This window comes from Pelobates fuscus, chromosome 5 (assembly GCF_036172605.1).
Source record: "Pelobates fuscus isolate aPelFus1 chromosome 5, aPelFus1.pri, whole genome shotgun sequence".
Lineage (NCBI taxonomy): Eukaryota > Metazoa > Chordata > Amphibia > Anura > Pelobatidae > Pelobates > Pelobates fuscus.
Genome location: NC_086321.1, coordinates 309,711,822 through 309,733,420, shown reverse-complemented (window position 1 = coordinate 309,733,420; position 21,599 = coordinate 309,711,822). Strand labels below are relative to the sequence as shown.

The following is a 21,599-nucleotide window of genomic DNA, read 5'->3' as shown; positions in this document are numbered from 1 at the left end:
ACTCTAAGAGTAATTTGGTCAGGGATTATCAGTGTGTTTTGAGATGGTAGTGCCGGTCTGCAGTGGGGTGTAGTGATGTGTCCAGGGTATGGTCTAGAATGTGGTTTAAATCCCCACATATCATCATAAGTTCCATTTTAATGGGCTACACTTTAGATAGAACTTTATGTAGGAAATTATGTTGTTGGGAGTTTGGGCTATACATGTTTACAATGGTGTAAGCTATATCATTGATCGTCCCTGTCTCTCAGTGGTGAGTTTGAGTAGTTAAAAAAAAAAAAAAAAAAGTGATTTATGAAAGAGTATGGATACACCTCTGGTGTGTGCTGCATGAAATTGAGTCTGGTAATCATTGGTGCCAAAGGTGGGTATGCGCAGTTTGACAAAATGCGTCTCCTGTAAACATACAATGTCGGCGGAGACACATTTGACGTCTTCTAGGAGTTTGTGACACTTGTGAGGGGTGTTTAGGCCCCGTTTATTGTGAGAATAAATTTTCATATTGGTGGGTACCAAAGTGGGAGTGCTATATGTTGGGTTTGTGGTTGCACAATACAGTGGTGGGTCTGCCAAAACAGTATTTCAGCAGTGTTTAACATGGTACTGAGCCTGTGAGAGTGGTGTACCCAGAATTGTTTCCTCCTACTATTAGTGAGAAGGTGGATTGGCGAGAGGGGATGGAACCGGGGGGAATGGTTGCGTAGCAACCATGAAAAGGTAAAAGAAAGTATGTACATTAGTCCCCTCCATAGGGGGAACAGTGCAATAGTTTTGCACTTTGGGGGTCGTAAGATCCATCATATGGTGTTCGTGGCTACCTGGGCTCTAAGGTAGTCTTGAGCATTTATGACTGGGTGAAAAGCAATACAAACACATGTATAAACAGTGAAATCAACAAAACATATAACTGAGTGTTGACATTAATAACAATTTCCCCAGTAAACCAGTTCTTAAATTAACATTAAAATGTTTTCCAAATAATCTGCACAGACTATATTTGTTTGGATAAATCATTTGAATTACAATTTTTTTCTTGCAGCTTCAAACATTGATATCCCTGGAATAGTTTATGGCATTATTATTGCAGTTGGACTTTGTTGCTTTGTTATTAGGAGGTAAGTGACTGATTTACAGTAATTCCTTTCTATGTACTTGCTCAACCGACCTGTAGCTACTAGGCTCCAGTGAGTGGAATAAGATGTCAGCACATGATATCAGTGTTAAAAGAATGTGCACAACACTGAGATGCTGCTATATTCCTATAAAATACACTTTTGTGTTAAGTATCGTTCAGGAATGGTGCAAGCATTTTTGGTGCCCTGTGGGCTGTTGAGTATGTCGCCTGACCGGTATTCTACCGGGCGCTAGTCAGCAACAATGTGCTTCCGAGCGCCCGGTAAAATGGCTGGTGGCATACTCAGAATAATCTAAGTTGATGGAAGGGCGGCAGCAGCACAAACATAAAGCCAGGGCCAGCACCCCCCTTAAGCAGTGCCCTAGGCGGCCGCCTAGTTTGTCACTAGGAGAAGAGCCGGACCTGTACTATCATTTATACAGAAAGTATTCTCTACACATCGTCTCAAACATAGATCCTCGTTAGGGCTTACTTTTGAGTAAATCAGTAGGATATGCACGTTTCTCTGATGACCATATTTATTATATTTCCTTGTTAGTTTTCTATGTGTTTGGTCATGCATAAAAGAATAGCTAGAGGGCCAAAGAGAAGTGCATTCTCATAATCCTGTCCAGAGTTGGTAAGATAAGTTCTCCCCAGAAAAAATCAAGACAATATGAAAGATTTTGTGGAACTGCAAGTTCCTAGGTAGGTATCCAGTTAGGCATTTGGTAATATGCCAGAAACCACTGCTCCAGCTCAATCCCAATGCAAAAAAGCTGGAACCTCTTCAGAAAGATAGTTAACTGTAAGTAAAAGTTTGAAATTATTAGCCCAGTGGCAAAATCTAATTTTTACCAAAATCATTAACTTGACTGCCCAAACACACTGACACAAGTGCTAGAATTGAAAACTGTGCGTGTGTGTGTTTTTTGTTTTTTTTAGTTTATAGAGCGTAGATCATTAGCCACTAAATGATACAAAAAAGCATGTGCCAGAAAATGGCTTTAATTTGCTTTATGGAAATCCATTAATTCAATTAATGATTTGCTATGCAGCAAGCAGAGGAAACCAAAGTTTAAGAATAAATCCAGCTTATAAGGAACACATCTTGTGACCTACACCAATGTTAATATACAGCAAAACACATTATATAACCACTAAGTTAACAAAGAAAGCTTATATTACTTAATGAATACTTTTGTAAAATATATTTCAGGCTCAAAAAATCCGTTTGGCCTGCTCTTCCGGATCCCAAAGACAGCAATGCTACAAAGTTTGTTTTAACCAAGATGAAACACGTAAGCAAATGTCATCTATTGTTGTTTTTATTGCAAAATTGCCCAGTAACTAAATAGAAAAGTTCTAAAACTAGTCACATTTGTAATAATTTATTCCTAATTACTGTTTTGAAGAGTTTTCTTTTCATAAAGTATCAGCAGCAGATACTGGGCCCCCCATGCATCTCCCCTCACCTCCCTGCCCCTCCATTTGTATAACACATATACATATACACAGGCACATACACGGACACACAAAATGACACGCATTGAGATACACAGAATGACACTTCTACTGATACAAACACTGACATACATACAGATACACAGACACACACGGGGATACACAGATACACATGTAGATGCACATACACAGAATGACAGTCATACAGATATAAACAGTGACACAGATACATACAGAGTCACACACTGACACGCAGATACACATGCAGAAAAACAGATACACATACAGACACATATGCAGGCATACATACACACACATATACAGACAAACTGATACACATATAGACACACATGCAGATAAACAGAAAACTTAATGACAAACATTCAGATACCCAGAATGACACGGATACAGATATAAACGGTGACAGACATACAGATAAATAGGGGCATACACATACAAATAGATACCCATGCAGAAAAAGCGATACACATACAGACCCACAAGCAGACAGATACACATACAGACCCCCCCACACACACACACACACACACACATACATATAGATACACTCACATAGACATACAGACACACACACAAAGACACACTGTTACAGACATTCCCTCACACACACACACACACGCACACAAACTGTTATACATTTTAGTCACCCTCCTATTTCCTACCTTTTAGGTGCACTTCCCTGGGCTCCAGTGGTTGCCTAAATCTGATTGGAGTCAGAGCTCCCTCTCCTCCCTCGGAGCTCTCCTCCTGTGCAGCTCTGTCTAAGATGGGAGAAAGTGACGCTTCCTACCAGCTCAATGGGGCCCGGTCGCGCTCTTAAAATGTTGCAGCATTGACCTGGCCCCAGGAAATCCATAGCCATCGGGTGGCCACAAGAGGATGGGCCCCTTCAATGCGGCCCCGGTGGTTGTTATGTGCAGCAAGGCCTGCACCACAATCGATGGGGTCGACATGGTGGCTGGGCTTTGAAGTTCCAAGATGGCTGCCAAAAATGTGCTTCCAAGAGCACCAATACAGCCACTGATCTTGTGCCTTCAGGATCACCAAGATGGCCGCCGACCATGTGTCCTGGTAACAAACAGCCTAATTACAACATCAGCAGAGTTACTGGAAGCCCATGTACATTTGCAAACACCCCAAAAACCAAGCCTTTAATTTTGTACAGCTATAATTTAGATTATTAGCTGCATTAGAGATATAGCTGTTTTAGCAGTTAACCCCCAAATGACAATCACCCAGAGAGCAGCAAAAGATAATGTTTAATAAAAAGATACTAGAAAAAAATATTACAAATATTAATAAACATATTCTCGCTAAACACTTGTAATACTAATCAGACAATTTTCATTTGCAGTACTAATCATATATTTCCCATGATCACAGTTAAAATATATTAAAAGTAGAGATGAGCGAACCTGAACTGTAAAGTTCAGGTTTGTACTGAACATTACGATTTTTGAACCCGAACCCAGACATTTCAGTAACAGTTAGAGTTCGGTGTTCGGCGATTTAATGGCGCGTTTTGAAAAGCTGCAGAGCAGCCAATCAACAAGCGTTTGACTCGTGTGCCCTTAGAAGTCATCACAGCCATGCCTATTAATGGCATGGCTGTGATTGGCCAGTGCAGCATGTGACCCAGCCTCTATATAAGCTAGAGTCACATGAGCTCTTATTAGTGTAGGGAGAGGATGCTGCAGTTGTGAGGAACAGATTAGGAAAACATTCTGGTGTTGAATCTGCAAACTACAGCAATTATTTTTGTGGGTGCTATACTACATTTTTGAACGCTGCCCTGAGCCCAGTGCCACAGAGAGATAAGCAATCAGTCTGTTTGTTAGGTGGGCACTTGCAACTGCATGTGTGCCAAGCACATTATTTTAAAGGGACTCTATAGTCAACATATAAAAGCAAGAAAGACAGGTCCCTCAGCCTTCCTTCTTGCTTTTATATGAACTTTCATTTATTAAAAATAATTTTCGGAGCGTTTTTGTATTAAAAACTTAACTCCGTTCCAGCGCCGAGCTCCCAGCCATGCCGCGCCCCCTTTTTCGTCAAAATGACGAAATCGCGGGGCCCAATAGAACGCTTCTCAGAGAGAAGCGTCATCGCGATGTGGTGCGCATGCGCAGCTTCGCGCTGCACCAATCGCGCTCTTCATAGAGCGGCATTGACAGCCGCCCTATGAAGAAACTCAGCGCTTTACCGCGCAGGTGCGCGGAATGCGCGTTCGCGAGCTGAGCTGTCTGACTGACAGCTCAGCTCGCTTTCTATACCCGCCCCCTCCTACTCCAAACTTTGCATGCAAACACTATAAATAGAGATTTGTCTATATATAGTGTTTGCATACAAACACACATATTGTTAAACATACACACACACTTTAAATAAATATTGTTAAACACATACACACTCTATTTCTACTTCTTTATATTTATCTATATCTATCTATTTCTATCTATTCCTTTCATCCATATACATCCCCAAATCCATCCACTCCCATCATCCATATCATCCATCCACTCCCATCATCCATATCATACAATAAGGGGGGACCTACTGTCCCCCCTGGCCCCCACCCCTGAGCGGTGGGTGGGGGCCCTAAAATTAACAATAAGGGGGAACCTACTGTCCCCCCCCCCCGGCCCCCACCCCTGAGCGGTGGGTGGGGGCCCTAAAACTAACAATAAGGGGTGGACCTATTGTCCCCCCTGGCCCCCACCCCTGAGCGGTGGGTGGGGGCCCTAAATACAAAGGGGGGACCCTAGTTAACCCTCCCCCCACCTACCCCAAAAAAAAAAAATGTATCTCCCTACCTACTGCCCTCACCTTAAAAATAATGAGGGCGGGACCTTTAACAAAAAACCTGTAAAAAAAAAAAAATTAGATAAAAACAACTTACCATTCGAAGTTTTCTTTCTTCTAAAATCTTCTTTCTTCAGCCCCCAAAAAGGCCAAATAAAAGCCATAATAACCAACGCAATAAGGAAAAAAAAAAAAAAATGAGCGCAAAAAAAAAATCCCATGTTCACCCATGGAGGGCTCAGCGCAGACTGAGCTCTGCAGGGCGGGGGAAGGCTTATAAAGCCTTGCCACGCCCTGCAATTAGGTTAAGAACACTCTGATTGGCTGGTTTAAGCCAATCAGAGTGCTCTTTGTCATTTTACACAGCGTGGGAAAATTCTTTGGAACATTCCAACGACCCACCACGGACATACAATACCAACAGACAGGACGGAAGAGGCGTAAGAGACACCTCAGACGTGGACAAAAGGGTCACAAGAAATACAGGCAACATGGGAAAAACCCCCAGACAACGGAGGTAATATCTATATTTAATCTATCACAAAAGATATTGGACCATAACCACCTTTCAGTCTTGCAAAAAGGACTTACATTCATATCTGTCACTCGACCCAAACAATTTGAGATGGCAATTGATCTATATAAACTCCAAAGAACCCTTTACAGCAACGAGGTTATGAAAGAAGGGCCTCCAAGCAAAACACACGTTTTTCCAAAACGGAACAAGAAGGACATATATACACCTAATCCTTCGATTAAGACCTTCATGCAAATCATCCGACCTGAAACAAAGTCTCTGTGTACTATACCATCCCCACACCGGGACAACTTATCTCTAGAGGAACATAGAGCACTCAAGGACCTAATGCAAGACCCTAAAATTATAATTCGACCGGCGGACAAAGGCGGTGCTGTGGTAATCCAATCATATGAAGACTACAGAAATGAAATTATACAACAGCTACAGGACAAATCGACATACGTCAAACTCACATTTGACCCAGTTACTAAATTCCAGAAGAGAATTACGAAACTAATTGAGGAAGGACTGGCACATCGCTACCTGGATGAGCACACTGCAGAATTCTTATTTGTAAAGAATCCTAAACACCCGGTTATGTATACCTTACCAAAAATACACAAGGATGCGGAACATCCACCTGGCCGACCCATTGTATCGGCGAAAGAAGGGTTATTAGAGCCTATTGCTCAATTCCTTGATTTCCATATCAATAGCAGTGTCAGAAAACTATCTACGTGCCTACTCGACACTCAACATTTCATCAAACAGATAGAGAACATAAATCTAATGAATAAAGAAATCATCCTAGCCACTATGGACGTCAAAAGTCTTTACACTATAATACCCAAAAAAGAGGGTATTGAAGCCATTACTGAAATTCTACATCAAGATGAGACGTACCAAGGTCCTCCGATTCCATATTTAATGGAATGGTTAGATATTGCTCTAACCTGTAATTATTTCAAATTCGAGGATCAATTCTATTTACAGACCTCCGGTACCGTCATGGGGGCGGCCATGGCACCGGCATATGCCAACGGATTTATGTACTGGTTCGAGAATACACACATTCTACCTCACTACCAACACCAGATAATTAAATATCTGAGATATGTGGACGACATCTTTATGATTTGGGAAGGAACCATAACCACCCTCGAAGAGATGGTGGAAAATATCAATATCCTACCAATTCCGGTAACTCTTACACTGAGCTGGCACAGAACCAAGATTGAGTTCCTGGATGTTTCCATCTTCAAGGAAGAAAATCGGCTGGGCTTCACTCTATACAGGAAGACGACAGATCGCAACACACTATTATCGGCCACCAGCTTTCACCCTCAACATATTAAGGATTCACTGCCTATATCACAGTTTTTACAAGTGTTAAGGTTCAATAGCAACTCAGTCAAATGCGAAGAACAACTACAAGACGTCCGGGACCGCTTCCTAGCAAGGGGATTCCATCCCAGGACACTGGATGATGCAAAACATAAAGCTTGGAATAAATTCAAACAAATCAAGGTAGCGAAGTCCAACACAAAAGAAAAGTTTTTTCTCCCACTGACATACAATACGGCAACCCCGTCTCTCAAAAAATCCATATACAAAAACTGGAACATATTTCAATTGGACCAAAATCTCCCGAGTAAATTCAAACAAAGTCCAATGATCAGCTACAGACGGGGTCGTAATTTAAGGGACCTGTTGGTTCTTAATGACCCTCGGCACTGCTATGCCAAGCCACCACTTATTAAAAAAAAAAGGCTGTTTTAAATGTAGTGGCTGCGTCACTTGTAGCCATATGCTAACAGGATCAACATTTGCCCACCCGCATAGTGGTAAAAGAATGGCTATTAAACACTATATCACATGTATGACTACACATGTCATATATATGATTACTTGTCCTTGTGGACTTTCGTACGTCGGTAAAACCGACATGACTTTGAGAGATCGTATTAGAGGACACAGGTCCGGGATTATGACCGCTTTCAGAGATCAACGGACTGACAAACCCGTTGCTAAACATTTTCTAGCTAGTCAACACCATCTACCTTTGCTCCGGTTTATTGCAATCGACCACGTCCCTGTACAACCAAGAGGAGGTGATAGATCCAAGCTGCTCTTACAACGCGAAGCCCATTGGATCCACCATTTAAACACAGTGACCCCGAATGGACTCAATGAAAACCTGGTTTTGTCCATGTTTCTTTAATTAGTACCCCTATGGCTGTACAACTCCGTTATGGCCTGATAGTTACAACCCAGGGATCTGTAAATAGTGTCCGTGGTTCACAGTACTCTTCTAGTTTAGACTGAAGTAACCAATTTGCAATTCCCTGTCTCTATGTGATAGAGTAATATGTAATTTTCCGTTGTTTACTTTCTGTGTACAACCACATACATTCCATTCTATAGTGGGTAATCTGAATTATTATACTTTTTACTCATTGGTTTGTTAAAAATGCGGGAATTTTTCAAAAAAAGTCTCTAAGCAATTTCTAATATATAGCTAGCAGATATATAAAGGGCACAGTGATGCCCAGGTCCACATAATATGAATGGGAATATTGGATGTGGTTGTACATACTAGTATAAATACACTATGTCCAGCTACAACATAAATCTATGCCTCTAGCTCTATGCCTAAATTATGACATATTAGTAAAAATATGCTTTACATAACTTATGTTGATATATAATATAGAATGATTCTTTAACTTATTGTATCTGCTATAGCCTGATCCCGTTCTGCATCTATGTTCTATATATATTTCTCACACTGTTTACTTTCACATTGATGCTTTTTGTGCACTTGCTTTATTTCACATACATTTGGCACATATACAGATCTATGTATGTAGAGCTTTGGGGATACTGGCTTAATCTTCCTCTCTACACACTTCTCTAGGCATGTGTAGTGTTTTCTCTCCGGTTTCATGTATACCGGGTGATTGTTTTTACTCCGTTTACGTAGTTGCCTAGCAACTACGCTATTTACGTAACACGTCACACGCACGATCTCACGTGGTGGTTCACACTTCCGGTTCACACTTCCGGGTTTTCTCAGTCTGCCGGCTGTCCGATCACCTTACTGGTAAGCTTATTACACATGTATGTATATAAAGAAAGTATTTGGTATATGTCACTGTGATCTTGATAAAGACCCAGCAGGGTCGAAATGTTTTTTCTTGCTGAAACCACAGCTATGTATTCATTGGGAATGCAGTAAATATTTATGCACTACAATCAAGACCCAGTGTGCTCCCTTTATTGCTTTTTCATATGTATAACGCGGGATTGCACCTAGGCTTATTTATATCTGAGAGTTTTTTCTATAAGTAGGAGTGCCTGGCTTAGGATTTTGTTTCTATATATATATATATTTTTTTTTTATTTGGGGTAGCCCCCAAAATATTGGGACATATAAAAAAAAGAAACATTTGCGGCCTGCGGTGCATTTCTTGCAGTCCTGATGCATGGAGAGATGCTCAACTCCTGATGCATGGAGAAAAGGCCTTCAAAGGCCTCTGCTATTGTGTACATAGTTTATACTAAGTGACCCATAGGTTAAGGAGGCGGTGACCGTGGCGGTGTAGGTGGAAGCGGCGGTGGAGGAGGAGGATGAGGTAGCCAACACATGTTTTTATATATATATATATATATTTTTTTGTTAATTGGGGTAGCCCCCAAAATATTGGGACATATAAAAAAAGAAAACTCTGTTCCGCAGAGCGACTGACTCATGCGTGCTGCAGCTGAAACTCCATTATCACCTGCTGCTGCTCGCACAGTCTCATTAGGCGGTGAGCTGGAAGGCCGAAGTTACGTTGCAGCGCAGACAGGCAAGCAGCAGCAGGATGACAACCCCAAAAGCGCGCACAGAGGGCCCGCACTTTCTGCAGCAGCTCTGCTATATCTATACCGTATATCTATACCGTGGCGGTGTAGGTGGAAGCGACGGCGGCGGAGGAGGAGGTAGCCAACACTGTTTTTTTTTTTGTTTTTTTTTTTATTGTAGTAGCCCCAAAAATATAGGTACATATAAAAAAGAAAACAAAGAATAAGTTCACTTGAGTATAACTATGGCTGGGTGAGGCCGGTATAAATGTCTATTCTGCACAAGGTACAGACAAGTCTGGTGGGATCCATGCCTGGTTCATTTTAATAAACGTGAGCTTGTCCACATTGGCTGTGGACAGGCGGCTGCGCTTGCCTGTGATAACGCCCCCTGCTGTTCTAAACACACGTTCAGACAATACACTGGCTGCAGGGCAGCCCAGCACCTCCAAGACATAAAGGGCAAGCTCAGGCCATGTGCCCAATTTGGAGACCCAGAAGTTGAATGGGGCAGACCCATCAGTCGGTGCACACATACTGTTCCACCATGTTGCTGAAATGCTGCCTCCTGCTAAGACGTTCCATATCAGATGGTGGTGCTGGTTGTTGTGGCGTGCTGACAAAGCTTTTCCACATTCCGGCCATGCTAACCCTGCCTTCTGAGGTGCTGGCGGTGCCCCAGCTGCGTTGGTGATCTCTTCCTCCTCCTCTGCCTTCGCCTTCTGCTTCCACAGAGCCCCATGTGTCAGTGCCCTCAGCAGTGCTATTACCAGCATGCGCTTGTAGTCTCGCATCTTCCGATCACGCTCCAGTGAGGGAATTAAGGACGGCATGTTGCCCTTGTAATGGGGATCCAGCAGGGTGGCCACACAAGTTAGAATGTGGGCAACTTGGCAGTTGTTGCGCAGGCACTGCAGCATGTAGTCGCTCATGTGCCAGGCTGCCCAGAGGCAAGGACAAGCTGTCCTCTGTGGGAGGTGTATCATCTGTGTCCTCCGTATCCCCCTAACCATGCTCCACGAGCTGCGTTGGGTGCCACCCTGTTGTGAACACAGTTCCTTCTCCTCATCCTCCAGAACTGTTCCCTGGCCGGACAATTGTGACCTATGCTGGTGCAGGAACCCACTCTCCAAGCCACTTGTGAATTACTGGCCTGATAACCATGGAAATGACCCGTCTTCCTCCTCCTCTTCCTCCTGTGCCACATCCTCTTCCATCATCGCCCAAAGCGTTTTTTCAAGGAGACATAGAAGCGGGATAGTAAGGCTGAGAATGGCGTCATCGGCACTGGCCATGTTGGTGGAGTACTCGAAACAGTGCAAAATGGCACACAGGTCTCGCATGGAGGCGTACTCATTGGTGGTGAAGTGGTGCTGTTCAGCAGAGCGACTGACCCGTGCGTGCTGCATCTGAAACTCCACTATCGCCTGCTGCTGCTCACACAGTCTCTCCAGCATGTGCAATGTGGAGTTCCACCTTGTGGGCACATCGCATATGAGGCAGTGAGCGGGAAGTTACGCTGCAGCACAGACAAGCGAGCAGCAGCAGGGTGAAAATGCTGAAAGCGCGCACAGATGGCCCACACTTTATAAAGCAGCTCTGATATATCTGGGTAGTTTTTCAGGAATTTCTGCACCACCAAATTCAGCACATGCGCCAGGCAAGGTATGTGCGTCAAACCGGCTAGGCCCAGAGCTGCTACGAGATTTTGCCCATCATCGCACACCACTAGGCTGGGCTTGAGGCTCAGTGGCAACAACCACTCATCGGTATGTTGTTCCATGCCCGTCCACAGCTCCTGCTCGGTGTGGGGATTTTCCCCCAAACATATTTGGGTTTTAAAACAGCCTACTGTCGTTTTCCCCTGGCTGTGCTGAAGTTGGTGGTGAAGGTGTTACACTGACCAGATGAGGTGGTGGTAGAGGAGGAGGAGGAAGAGGAGGAGGAGTAGGAGGAGGAGGCGGAGGCAACAGGAGACAAAGAGAAATGCCCTGCAGTCCTCGGTGGCGGAAGGACATGCGCCAAACTGCAATCCGCCACTACATTTGCCCAGTGGGAGATATAGCGTCCCTGCCCGTGCTTACTGGTCCACGTATCTTTGGTTATGTGGACCTTGCCACAGATGGCGTTGCGCAGTGCACACCTGATTTTGTTCGCCAATTGGTTGTGCAGGGAAGGGATGACTCGCCTGGAAAAGTAGTGGCAGCTGGGAACCACGTACTGTGGGACAGCCACTGCCATCAGGTTTTTAAAACTGTCCGTCTCCACCTGTGAGAATGACCGCATTTCAAAGGCCTGGAATTTTGAATACTGGCATTCAGGGCCAGGGATCATGTGTGGCTAGGGGGGTACTTCCTCTTTCTCTCTAGTGTTTAAGAGATGGACAGCAGAACGCTTCCATTGGACAGTGTGGAGATGCTTGGGGACAGTGGTGGCGTGGCTTACTCCACTGCAGCTCGTGCTTTGCATGTAAGTGCCTGGTCATGCAGGTTGTGCTCAGGTTTAGAACGTTTATGCCTCGCTTCAGGCTCTGATTGCACAGCGTGCAAACCACTCGTGTCTTGTCGTCAGCACATTGTCTGAAGAACTGCCATGCCAGGGAACTCCTTGGAGCTGGCTTTGGTGTGCTTGGTCCCTGGGTGCGGTGGGCAGTAGCAGGCGTACCGTCTAGGGGACGGCCGCTCCGCTTTTGCACCCTGCTCCCTCTTATGCTGTGCTGGTGCCTCTGTGCGACCACCGCCTCTTCCTCCAAACTGCACATGTCACTCGTATGACCTTCATTCCATGTGGGGTCTAGGACCTCATCATCCTCCACATCATCTTCCACCCACTCCTCATCCCTGCCCTCCTTGCCGGTCTGCACACTGCAGAAAGCCACAGTAGTTGGCACCTGTGTTTAGTCATCATCAGAGACGTGCTGCGGTGGTCCTTGCATGTCCACATCCTGACACATAAGTGGTTGTGCATCAGTGCACTCAATCTCTTGCACTTCTGGGGCAGGGCTAGGTGGATGACCCACGGAAAACCCCGCCAGCAGAGTCATCAAAAAGCATAAGAGACTGCTGCATGATTTGTGGCTCAGACTGCTTGGCTGATTTGCAAGGGGGTGAGGTGAAAGACAGATGGCCATGGGCTGCAGGTGCCAACTCTGAGCTTTCAGCAGGGGACCGGGTGGGAGACAAGGTGCAGGAACTGGAGGCACTGTCAGCCATCCAATCTACTATCGTCTGTACTTGTTCTGGCCTCACCATTTGTAGAGCAGCATTCGGGCCTACCATGTAACGCTGAAGGTTCTGTCGCGTACTCACACCTGAGGAAGGTGTTTCACTTGTGCGTGTAGCTTGCACAGATCGACCACTTCCTCTCCTTGCAACAGGAGCTCCACCAACACCAGCAGCACCACGACCAGGGCCACATCCCTTATTTGATGCTCTCCTCATTCTTTGCGTTCCCCCACCAAACTAACATGTTTTATGTCAGGCGTCAATGTAACCGCCAATAGTCAACAATTTTTTTTTTAGTTTATTGGACTGCAAGAAATGCCCTGCAGGCCGGAAATGTACTATTAATCACCCAAAAAATTAGAATTTTTGAAACTTCGATGTAACCACAGTATTTGACGGTTCTATTTGACTCTCAGATATGAAGTGCACACACCAAATGTAGTATTTAGCACCAAAACAATTTGAATGTTTAAAACTGCTATGTCACAGCAGTATTTGACAGTTCTATTTGACTCTCAGATATGAAGTGCAGGCACCAAATTTACTTTTTAGCAGATTAGCACCCGGAAAATAAGAATGTTTACAATTGCGCTGTAAGCGCAGTATTTGACGCTTCCATTTGACTCTCAGATATGTAGAGCACACCCAAAATGTACTATTTAGCAGTTTAGCACCAAAACAATTAGAATTTTTACAACTGCTCTGTAACCACAGTATTTGACGCTTCTTTTGACTCTCAGATATGAAGAGCACGCCCCAAATTTACTATTTAGCACCAAAACAATTAGCATTTTTACAACTGCGCTTTAACCACAGTATTTGACGTTTCTACTTGACTCTCAGATATGAAATGCACACCCCAAATGTACTATTTAGCACCAAAGAAAATTGACTTTTTAAAACTCGATGTAACCACAGTATTTGACGCTTCTATGTAACTCTCAGAAATGAAGTGCACCCCACTAATGTACTAGTTTGCAGAATTCTTTACTAATCCTGAAAGTGGCAGCATCCTCTCCCTACACTAATAAGAGCTCATGTGACGTGCAGCGCTACGTGACTCCATCTTATATATACAGGCTGGGTCACATGCTGCACTGGCCAATCACAGCTATACCATTAGTAGGTATGGCTGTGATGGCTTTTAGGGGCACACGAGTCAAACGCTTGTTGATTGGCTGACCTGCAGCCTTTCAAAACGCGCCATTAAATTGCCGAACACCGTGATATGTCCGTGTTCGGGTCCGGGGTCCAAAAAACGTAATGTTCGGTACGAACCCGAACATTACAGTCCGATTTGCTCAACTCTATCCATTAATCCTCAGTGGGTTTTTTTTCCACTAATACATTTATGCCAGTCAATATGTTCTAGGGCTGCCCTAATCTTATTGAAATTGGCTTTTTAATAACTATACGTTTTTGTATACTCCACGTGCTTTTGCTTTTTTGAGTTTTTTTTTTTTTTAAATAGCATATTGTGATCACTATTTCCCAAATGCTGCCCTACTTGAATGTTGGTCAAAAGATAAACATAGTTGGTTATAACCAGATCCAGTTAAGCCTCCTTTCTAGCTGGTGTGTGTACCAGTTGTGACATGAAGGTGTCATTTAACACATTCAAAACCCTGATTCCCTTTGCTAAAGTACTAGTCCATCTATCCCTATTGATGTCCAGGTAATTAAAATATCCAGTAATTAAAGTGTTACCCAGATGTGCAGCTTTCCCAATTTGATCTAAAAGCTGTTTTTTCTCATTAATATTTACAGGAGGTGGTTTATAACGTATCCCAACCAATAATTGATTTCACTTATTTTGCATCAAGCAGGTATCTACCCATAAAGCTTCCACATTTTCCACTACACACTCCACATGCCTAAGAATGTACTTTAACTCATGGTTGACATACAAATATACCCCACCATATCAATATAAAATTGACCTCCTCAGTGTACAAACTTGAGTTGCTGACGGTGTATACCTCAGGAATAAAAACAGATGGTAGACATTTAGTGCAATATGTTGAGAAATAGTTGAATCTTTTAGAAGATGAAAGAAACCACGCACGTGCTCCTGAGACTCTTTTTATTTGCAGTACACCTTTCGAATGGGAGGCGTCCCCCAACCTTGTGATGGAAAGGATATGTAGAAAGAATATCAACTTTATTATGAATGAAACAAATGAAACTAAACAAAACTAAACTAATAAATAATAATAGTATAATCCACAGGGTATCCAGATAAGAAAATGCATTAGCGTCCAAAACAGGCTTACTCAGTCCTTAAAACATCCCTTTATTGATAGTCCTTTATCCCATCATAGTGTCCACTTTCCGATGTAGGCGTAAGGTCCTCTTTTTGGCTCCCTTTAAATCGAGGTGTATTCTAAGCCTCTTTATGGAGTCCGGGGGAATGATTAATTCACTTCCTGTTCTGGACCAGCATCAATGTACGTGCGTTCCAGCAGTGTCGGTGGCCATCTTAACTCTGTATCTCAATTAGCACTCTTCCTCCTCCAGAATGCACTATTCCAACTTAAAGCAATGTCAACTCTCCAAGGATATAAGTAAAAATCTTCCATTATTGTAGCAACATAAAATAAATGAAGGCACTTATTATTTAAATGGCTTTATGATATTCAGTATTTTAAAAAGGAAGCTGCACCTTACTAGTAAAATAGCTCAAATACACATTAAAAACTAACAATACAAGATAAAAAAGTGAGTTCTACCTTTAAAATACTATACAGTAGACAAAGTGCAATTACCAGTGCACTATAAAGTGCCATATATTGTATAATTTTTTTATTTTTTTTTTAAATATTGGCAATAATTGAAAGTGCACTGAGTGGTAAGTATAATTAAAACTTACTTGGTAGTCCCCTAAAATTGGAACTTCATAATATTCTCCCAAAGATGTGGTGGAGCATAATACATAAAAAAACAAGAAAAGAAGATATATATTGTAATTCTGTAGCATATATAATAGTAAAATGAGTGAATCAAATAAACTCACAAAGAGAGAGCAGTAAAAGTCTGCTGTAAGTTTTTTTTTTAATTTTTTTTTTGGCTTTGGCTGTTTCTCCGGTGCTTTGGCTGGGAGAGCGGCCGTCTCTCCCTGCCTCAGTCGTGTGTAGGCCCCAGTTAGCCATCTTGGGTTCCCGGTCACCAAATCGCTCGTGGAAATTGTCAGGCGTATCACCGGGACCTCCTTTATGCAGGTAGGGTATCCCGGTAAGTGTATGTCTCATATTTGGCGAGTTATCGGTGCTAGTCGGTGAATCCAGCAGGAGCTCAGCTTACATGCGTCTGCTCCGCTTGCTGGCTTGGCCCCGCCCCCAGTCTGCTGTAAGTTTAATGGCTTGGATCCTTAAATCAGTACTGTAGTATAGCAGGTAACCAGGTTGGCAACTGGATACGAAGACCTTCTTTATTTCCACAAAATAAAAGATCACATATCAGTGATACAGCTCTTTTCCCTGATGAAGTCCATACCCATTGGCTTCTTAGTCTTTCTAACTCGCGGCTAGCACTTGCGGTTTTCGGGCTTTCAGGATCCTGAGCATCGTACAACCATGTGGTGACACTGTACTACCAAAACGTGATGACGCGTTTTGCTTGGGCGGCTTCTTCAGATCACGTCATAGTTCAGCCATCCTGCTGTTCTTTTTAGGTCCGCTATGGTAGGCGTGATACATTAAGTGACTTTGTGATTGGTCTTTCCAGGAAACCATAAACCTGAGTAACTACATATCATTATGCAAATGTTTAGAGTCCACAAGTCTTTTGTATATCACCCAAACACTGTTTTTTGACAAAAATCACAAAACAATGGTCTATCCCAGAGAATACATAGTACATAAAAGAAATCCAGACAGTATATAAAAGAAAGACAAAGTTATTGGAGACTTTTCAGGCTTTTGGCAAAGTACTCATATGGCAAAATATACACACTGTTCAACAACATTACCAATTCTCTCAATTTCACGTACCCATATAAAAAGTAGTAAATAAAATATAGCCACTAAAACTAATTTTTCAACTATTAAAAACGGAATAGGTTGAATAATAGTCCCCTAGACGTATATATGTCTTACTTATTATATCAATGATACTTAGTTGCCGTACTTCTTATGAATCCTTCATAAAAAATCATTTCATGTAGTTCTAAAAAAAGGAATGGTATCTCTGAGATCTAAGTGCCAGGATGTAGAAAAAAATAAAATAGAGCTGTGAAAACACATACGGTATCTTACTTATCGTGCTACCAGTAATATCAGTGTGGGTATTCTCTTCCATTAACCATCGCTGCATTACGCAATATATATCTTATGTTTATGCGTGCCCTTGTTTTGGGTGTCATTAAATTATCCCTATCATTAAAACATATTTCCCATAATAAAAGGGAAAACAAAGATTGCTAAAATTTGCTAATAATCCTATATCCTCTACAAAGAGAAAATCCATATTTTTCGGCATACTGCACTTAAAAACATCTATGAATGCATTCAATATAGCTCTGATGTCTGACATAAATAAAATTCCGACAACTATTTCTAAGAAAAAAACAAAATCTGACAGTGCAAGAAAAGAAAGCTCTACAAGTTCTTAGCAATAATAAAGAAATCACAATTAAATCCGCCAATAAGGGCGGGGGGGATCGTTATTATAACTACCTCAAATTACGATAAAGAATGTAGAATGATTTTAAGGGATAAAGACACATACAAATTACTAAATAAAGACCCAACTACAGAAACAAAGAATCTATTTTTAACCATTTTACAGAAAGCTAAATCTTTAGGTATTAAAAAAAGAAATAATCCACAAAAGCCTGTTTTTTGCCATCTTTCTAAAATACACAAGAGCATAACACAACCACCGGGTCGACCTATCATTTCTTGTACTGAATCTTTAACTTCCAATTTATCCCAGTACATAGATGTGTTATTACAACCTTTTGTGAAACTATCTAAATCATATGTAAAGGATAGTGGTGATCTTTTAAAATTAGTAGAAGGGATAAAATGGAAAGAAAATCAATGGCTGGTCATGTGTGATGTTACATCTTTATACACAGTGATCAACCATGATCTAGGTATTCGAGCAGTGAGACATACCTTATGTGAGGACCCAAAGATGCTTATGGAACAGGTAGAGTTTTTAATGGAATGTATAGATTTTATTCTAATCAACAAATGTTTTCTGGTATGAAGATGATATATGCCTACAGACTACTGGAACGGCTATGGGGACTAGGTTTGCACCCAATTACGCTAATATATTTATGTCCTACCGGGAAAGTATATCTGTCTGGAAGGGACATCCCTGGGTTGCAAACCTAGTCCTCTATAAACGATATATAGATGACTGCTTTATAATCTGGGAAGGAACAGAAAATGAACTTTTAAACTTTTTGAACTAAATCAATCAGAACCATTTTAATTCATAATGTATAATTTATGGTGATAATAGTGTTGTTTTTTTTGGATTTGGTTCTATATGTAGATAGATAAATTCTCAAGTCCAAAACTTTCTTCAAAAGTGTGGACGTTAACAGTTTTATCAAGCTGCCATTACCCTTCTTGGTTAGAAGGTGTTCCTTATAGACAATTCTTGAGGATCAAGAAAAACTGCTCAGATCCGGATATCAGTAAAAAAAAAAAACAACTAGAGAAAATTGATGACAGCATCATTAGACAAAATTCACAATATAGATAGGGCCACGCTTTTAAATCCTGACAAAGGGTCTACTATAAGTGAAAAGTCTAACAACAACTTTTCATGCCCTATAGTTTTCAATTTTAGTTCCCAACTTCTACAGAAAAGTGTTTCAAAACACTGACATTTATTAAATCAAGATCCAATACTAGCAAAAGTCTTACCGGACAAACCAAAAATATTAAAAGCAAATTGGTACACAGTCTTAGAACTTCTCCAGAAGTACATTTTTAAATACTCAAAAAGGTTTTTCTAAATGTGGCTCATGCAGTATATGTAAGACAGTAGGTGCCCCAATACGGGAAAATTACTTCATTTCACTTTTACGACCAAAAAGAGCGATTATATTAAAGACTGCATCACATGAAACACAAAGCAAGTAATTTATTTATTAAGTTGTACTTGCGGGATTCAATATATTGGTCAGACAAAAAGAATGTTAAAAAACAGATTAGGAGAACATGTGTATAACATAAAAAGATAATTTGATAAACATACATTATCCTATCATTATCCTAACATTAACCCATCACAACAGCAATCCGGCCCATTAGACTTATTGTGGTATCCAAAAGGTTAAAATTCAGTGGAGAGGAGGAGACATAGTTAACCAACTCACCTACTGTCAGGGCTTACCTTAGTTGGGAGTCCAGTATACAGAGATATACGCTCACCCTTGCAAATAAACACAGACCAAGGTGATCAGATAAGGAACCACCTGGCCTGTGAGTCTGTGCACGGGGGCTGTGCAGGATATTGCTTACAGTACAGCCAAGGACACCAGCAGGAGAATCATCGAGAATAAGCCAAAAGTCAGAGGTGTCAGGGTACCTGTAGTCTCTACCTCAGAGGAGGTGAGAGACTTAGACGTTTATCCTTCCAGAGGGGTTGTTTCTTCCGTTCCTCGCGGTCCTCTCGGCCATTTACAAGCCGACCGCGAGGGATCCACTTCCTTATATGACGCGACGCTCAGTAGTCGACGTCATGACGCCAACCCGGGTCGACCTGTCAGTCAAGTCCCGAGCACTAATCAGGACTCGTCGGGGGCGTGATTACCCTCCAGAATCAAGGTATAAAGTAAGGCTTTCGGCATCTGCTCATTGCCCTGTCGTGGTTCTAGCCTGTCTAGTCACTCAGTGCTCTTGTATTCTAGTTGTCTCTTTGGTTCTGACCCGGCTTGTTTGTACTACCCTGTTTATCTCTGTTACCCTTTGACTCGGCTTGTCTCTCGCTTACCTGTCCTCTCGTTCCCTCGACCTCGGCTTGTCCCTAGACCATTCTCTACTTACTCCTTACGTTAAGTCCGGCCATTCTAAGGTCCGGTATACGTACCTACCACCTGTTTGTACTCTGCGTGTTGGATCCCTGTCCCGATCCTGACATTACAACAGGGCCAATGGATCCTGCAGGTACAAACACTCAGGTTGGTCCTTCTGACTCTAGGTTCGACGCCATGGATCACAGAATGGACCAGATGGCTCTAGCACTACAGGCGTTACTATCTCGTTCTAGTAATCAACCAGAGGAGATGCGTAATACTTCTATCTCCCCTGTGAGTTCAGGTCTAGAGGTAGCCACTGTAGGTGCTTCTTCCCGTATTATTCCACCTGTACGTTATGGTGGTTCTCCAGAGAAGTGTCGTGGTTTCTTAAACCAAATAGGTATCCATTTCGAATTACAACCCCGCTCCTATCCTACAGATAGGGCGAAGGTTGGATTTATTATCACATTACTTGTTGAGAAAGCTTTGAGATGGGCCAATCCATTGTGGGAAAATTATAATCCGTTGGTATATAATTATAATGCCTTTGTAGCTGCTTTCAGAAGAACTTTTGACCCTCCAGGTAGAAAGGTCAATGCAGCTAGATTACTGTTGCGCCTTAGACAAGATAACCGAACACTTGTGGATTATGCACTAGAGTTCAGGTCCTTGGCGGCAGAAGTTAAGTGGAATGAACAGGCTTATATAGATGTATTTTTAAACGGGTTATCAGACATAATCCTTGACGAGGTTGCTACTAGAGAGCTTCCTGAAAATTTGGAGGATTTAATTTCTTTTATTTCTCGCATGGATGAACGTTTAAGAGAGAGGCAGAACACTCGAGAGAGAAACCGTAGACCTTCCTTTAAACTAGCTCCTTCATTTCAAAGTTCTGAATCCACAACCTCACTTTTTCCAGAACCTATGCAGATAGGCAATACTCGCCTCTCAGAAGAGGAGAGACAGTACAGGAGAAGGGAGGGGTTGTGTATGTACTGTGGAGTCAGAGGTCATTTACGCCTAAATTGTCCTAATCGCTCGGGAAACGCTCGCACCTAAGTTTCTCTAGAGGACAGGCCTTGGGTGTTTCTATTTTGTCCTCTAATCATAATTATAAAGATCACAGGCTTCTGCTACCCGTTTCTTTAACTTGGGAGAAGGGAGTACTAGATACTATGGCATTGATAGATTCCGGAGCTGCTGAGAGCTTTATCGACCAAGTTTTTGTTACCAAACACGCTATCCCATCCCAGTTAAGGGAGACACCCTTGTCCGTTGAGGCCATAGATGGTAGACCTTTAGTTGAGCCTGTTATTTTTCGTGAAACCATACCCGTTAAATTAACTGTTGGTATCTTACACGAGGAAGACATATCTTTATTGCTTATTTCGTCTCCTTCTGTTCCCATAGTCCTGGGGTATCCTTGGTTAAAAAAACATAACCCTATTATTGATTGGGAACTAGGGGAGATAACTTCATGGGGTCAGGGTTGTCAGGACAGGTGCTTACGGACAGTGTCACCGCTTTGTGCAGTTAACACACCGGTTAATTCTACCTACTCTACAGAGGTACAAATACTGCCCCTGTACCTGGATTTAAAGGCAGTATTTGACAAAAAGAATGCTGATA

General features: G+C 42.3%; 1 protein-coding gene across 1 annotated transcript in view; it reads left to right on the top strand.

The window, feature by feature from the left end:
- LOC134612892 (interleukin-6 receptor subunit beta-like) overlaps positions 1-21,599 on the top strand; it is a 545,043-nt gene that overhangs the window by 502,275 nt on the left and 21,169 nt on the right. The window contains exons 9-10 of the mRNA XM_063457346.1: positions 1,040-1,115; positions 2,334-2,415. Coding sequence (XP_063313416.1) covers positions 1,040-1,115; positions 2,334-2,415 — 158 coding nt within the window. The remainder of the gene's footprint in view (positions 1-1,039; positions 1,116-2,333; positions 2,416-21,599) is intronic.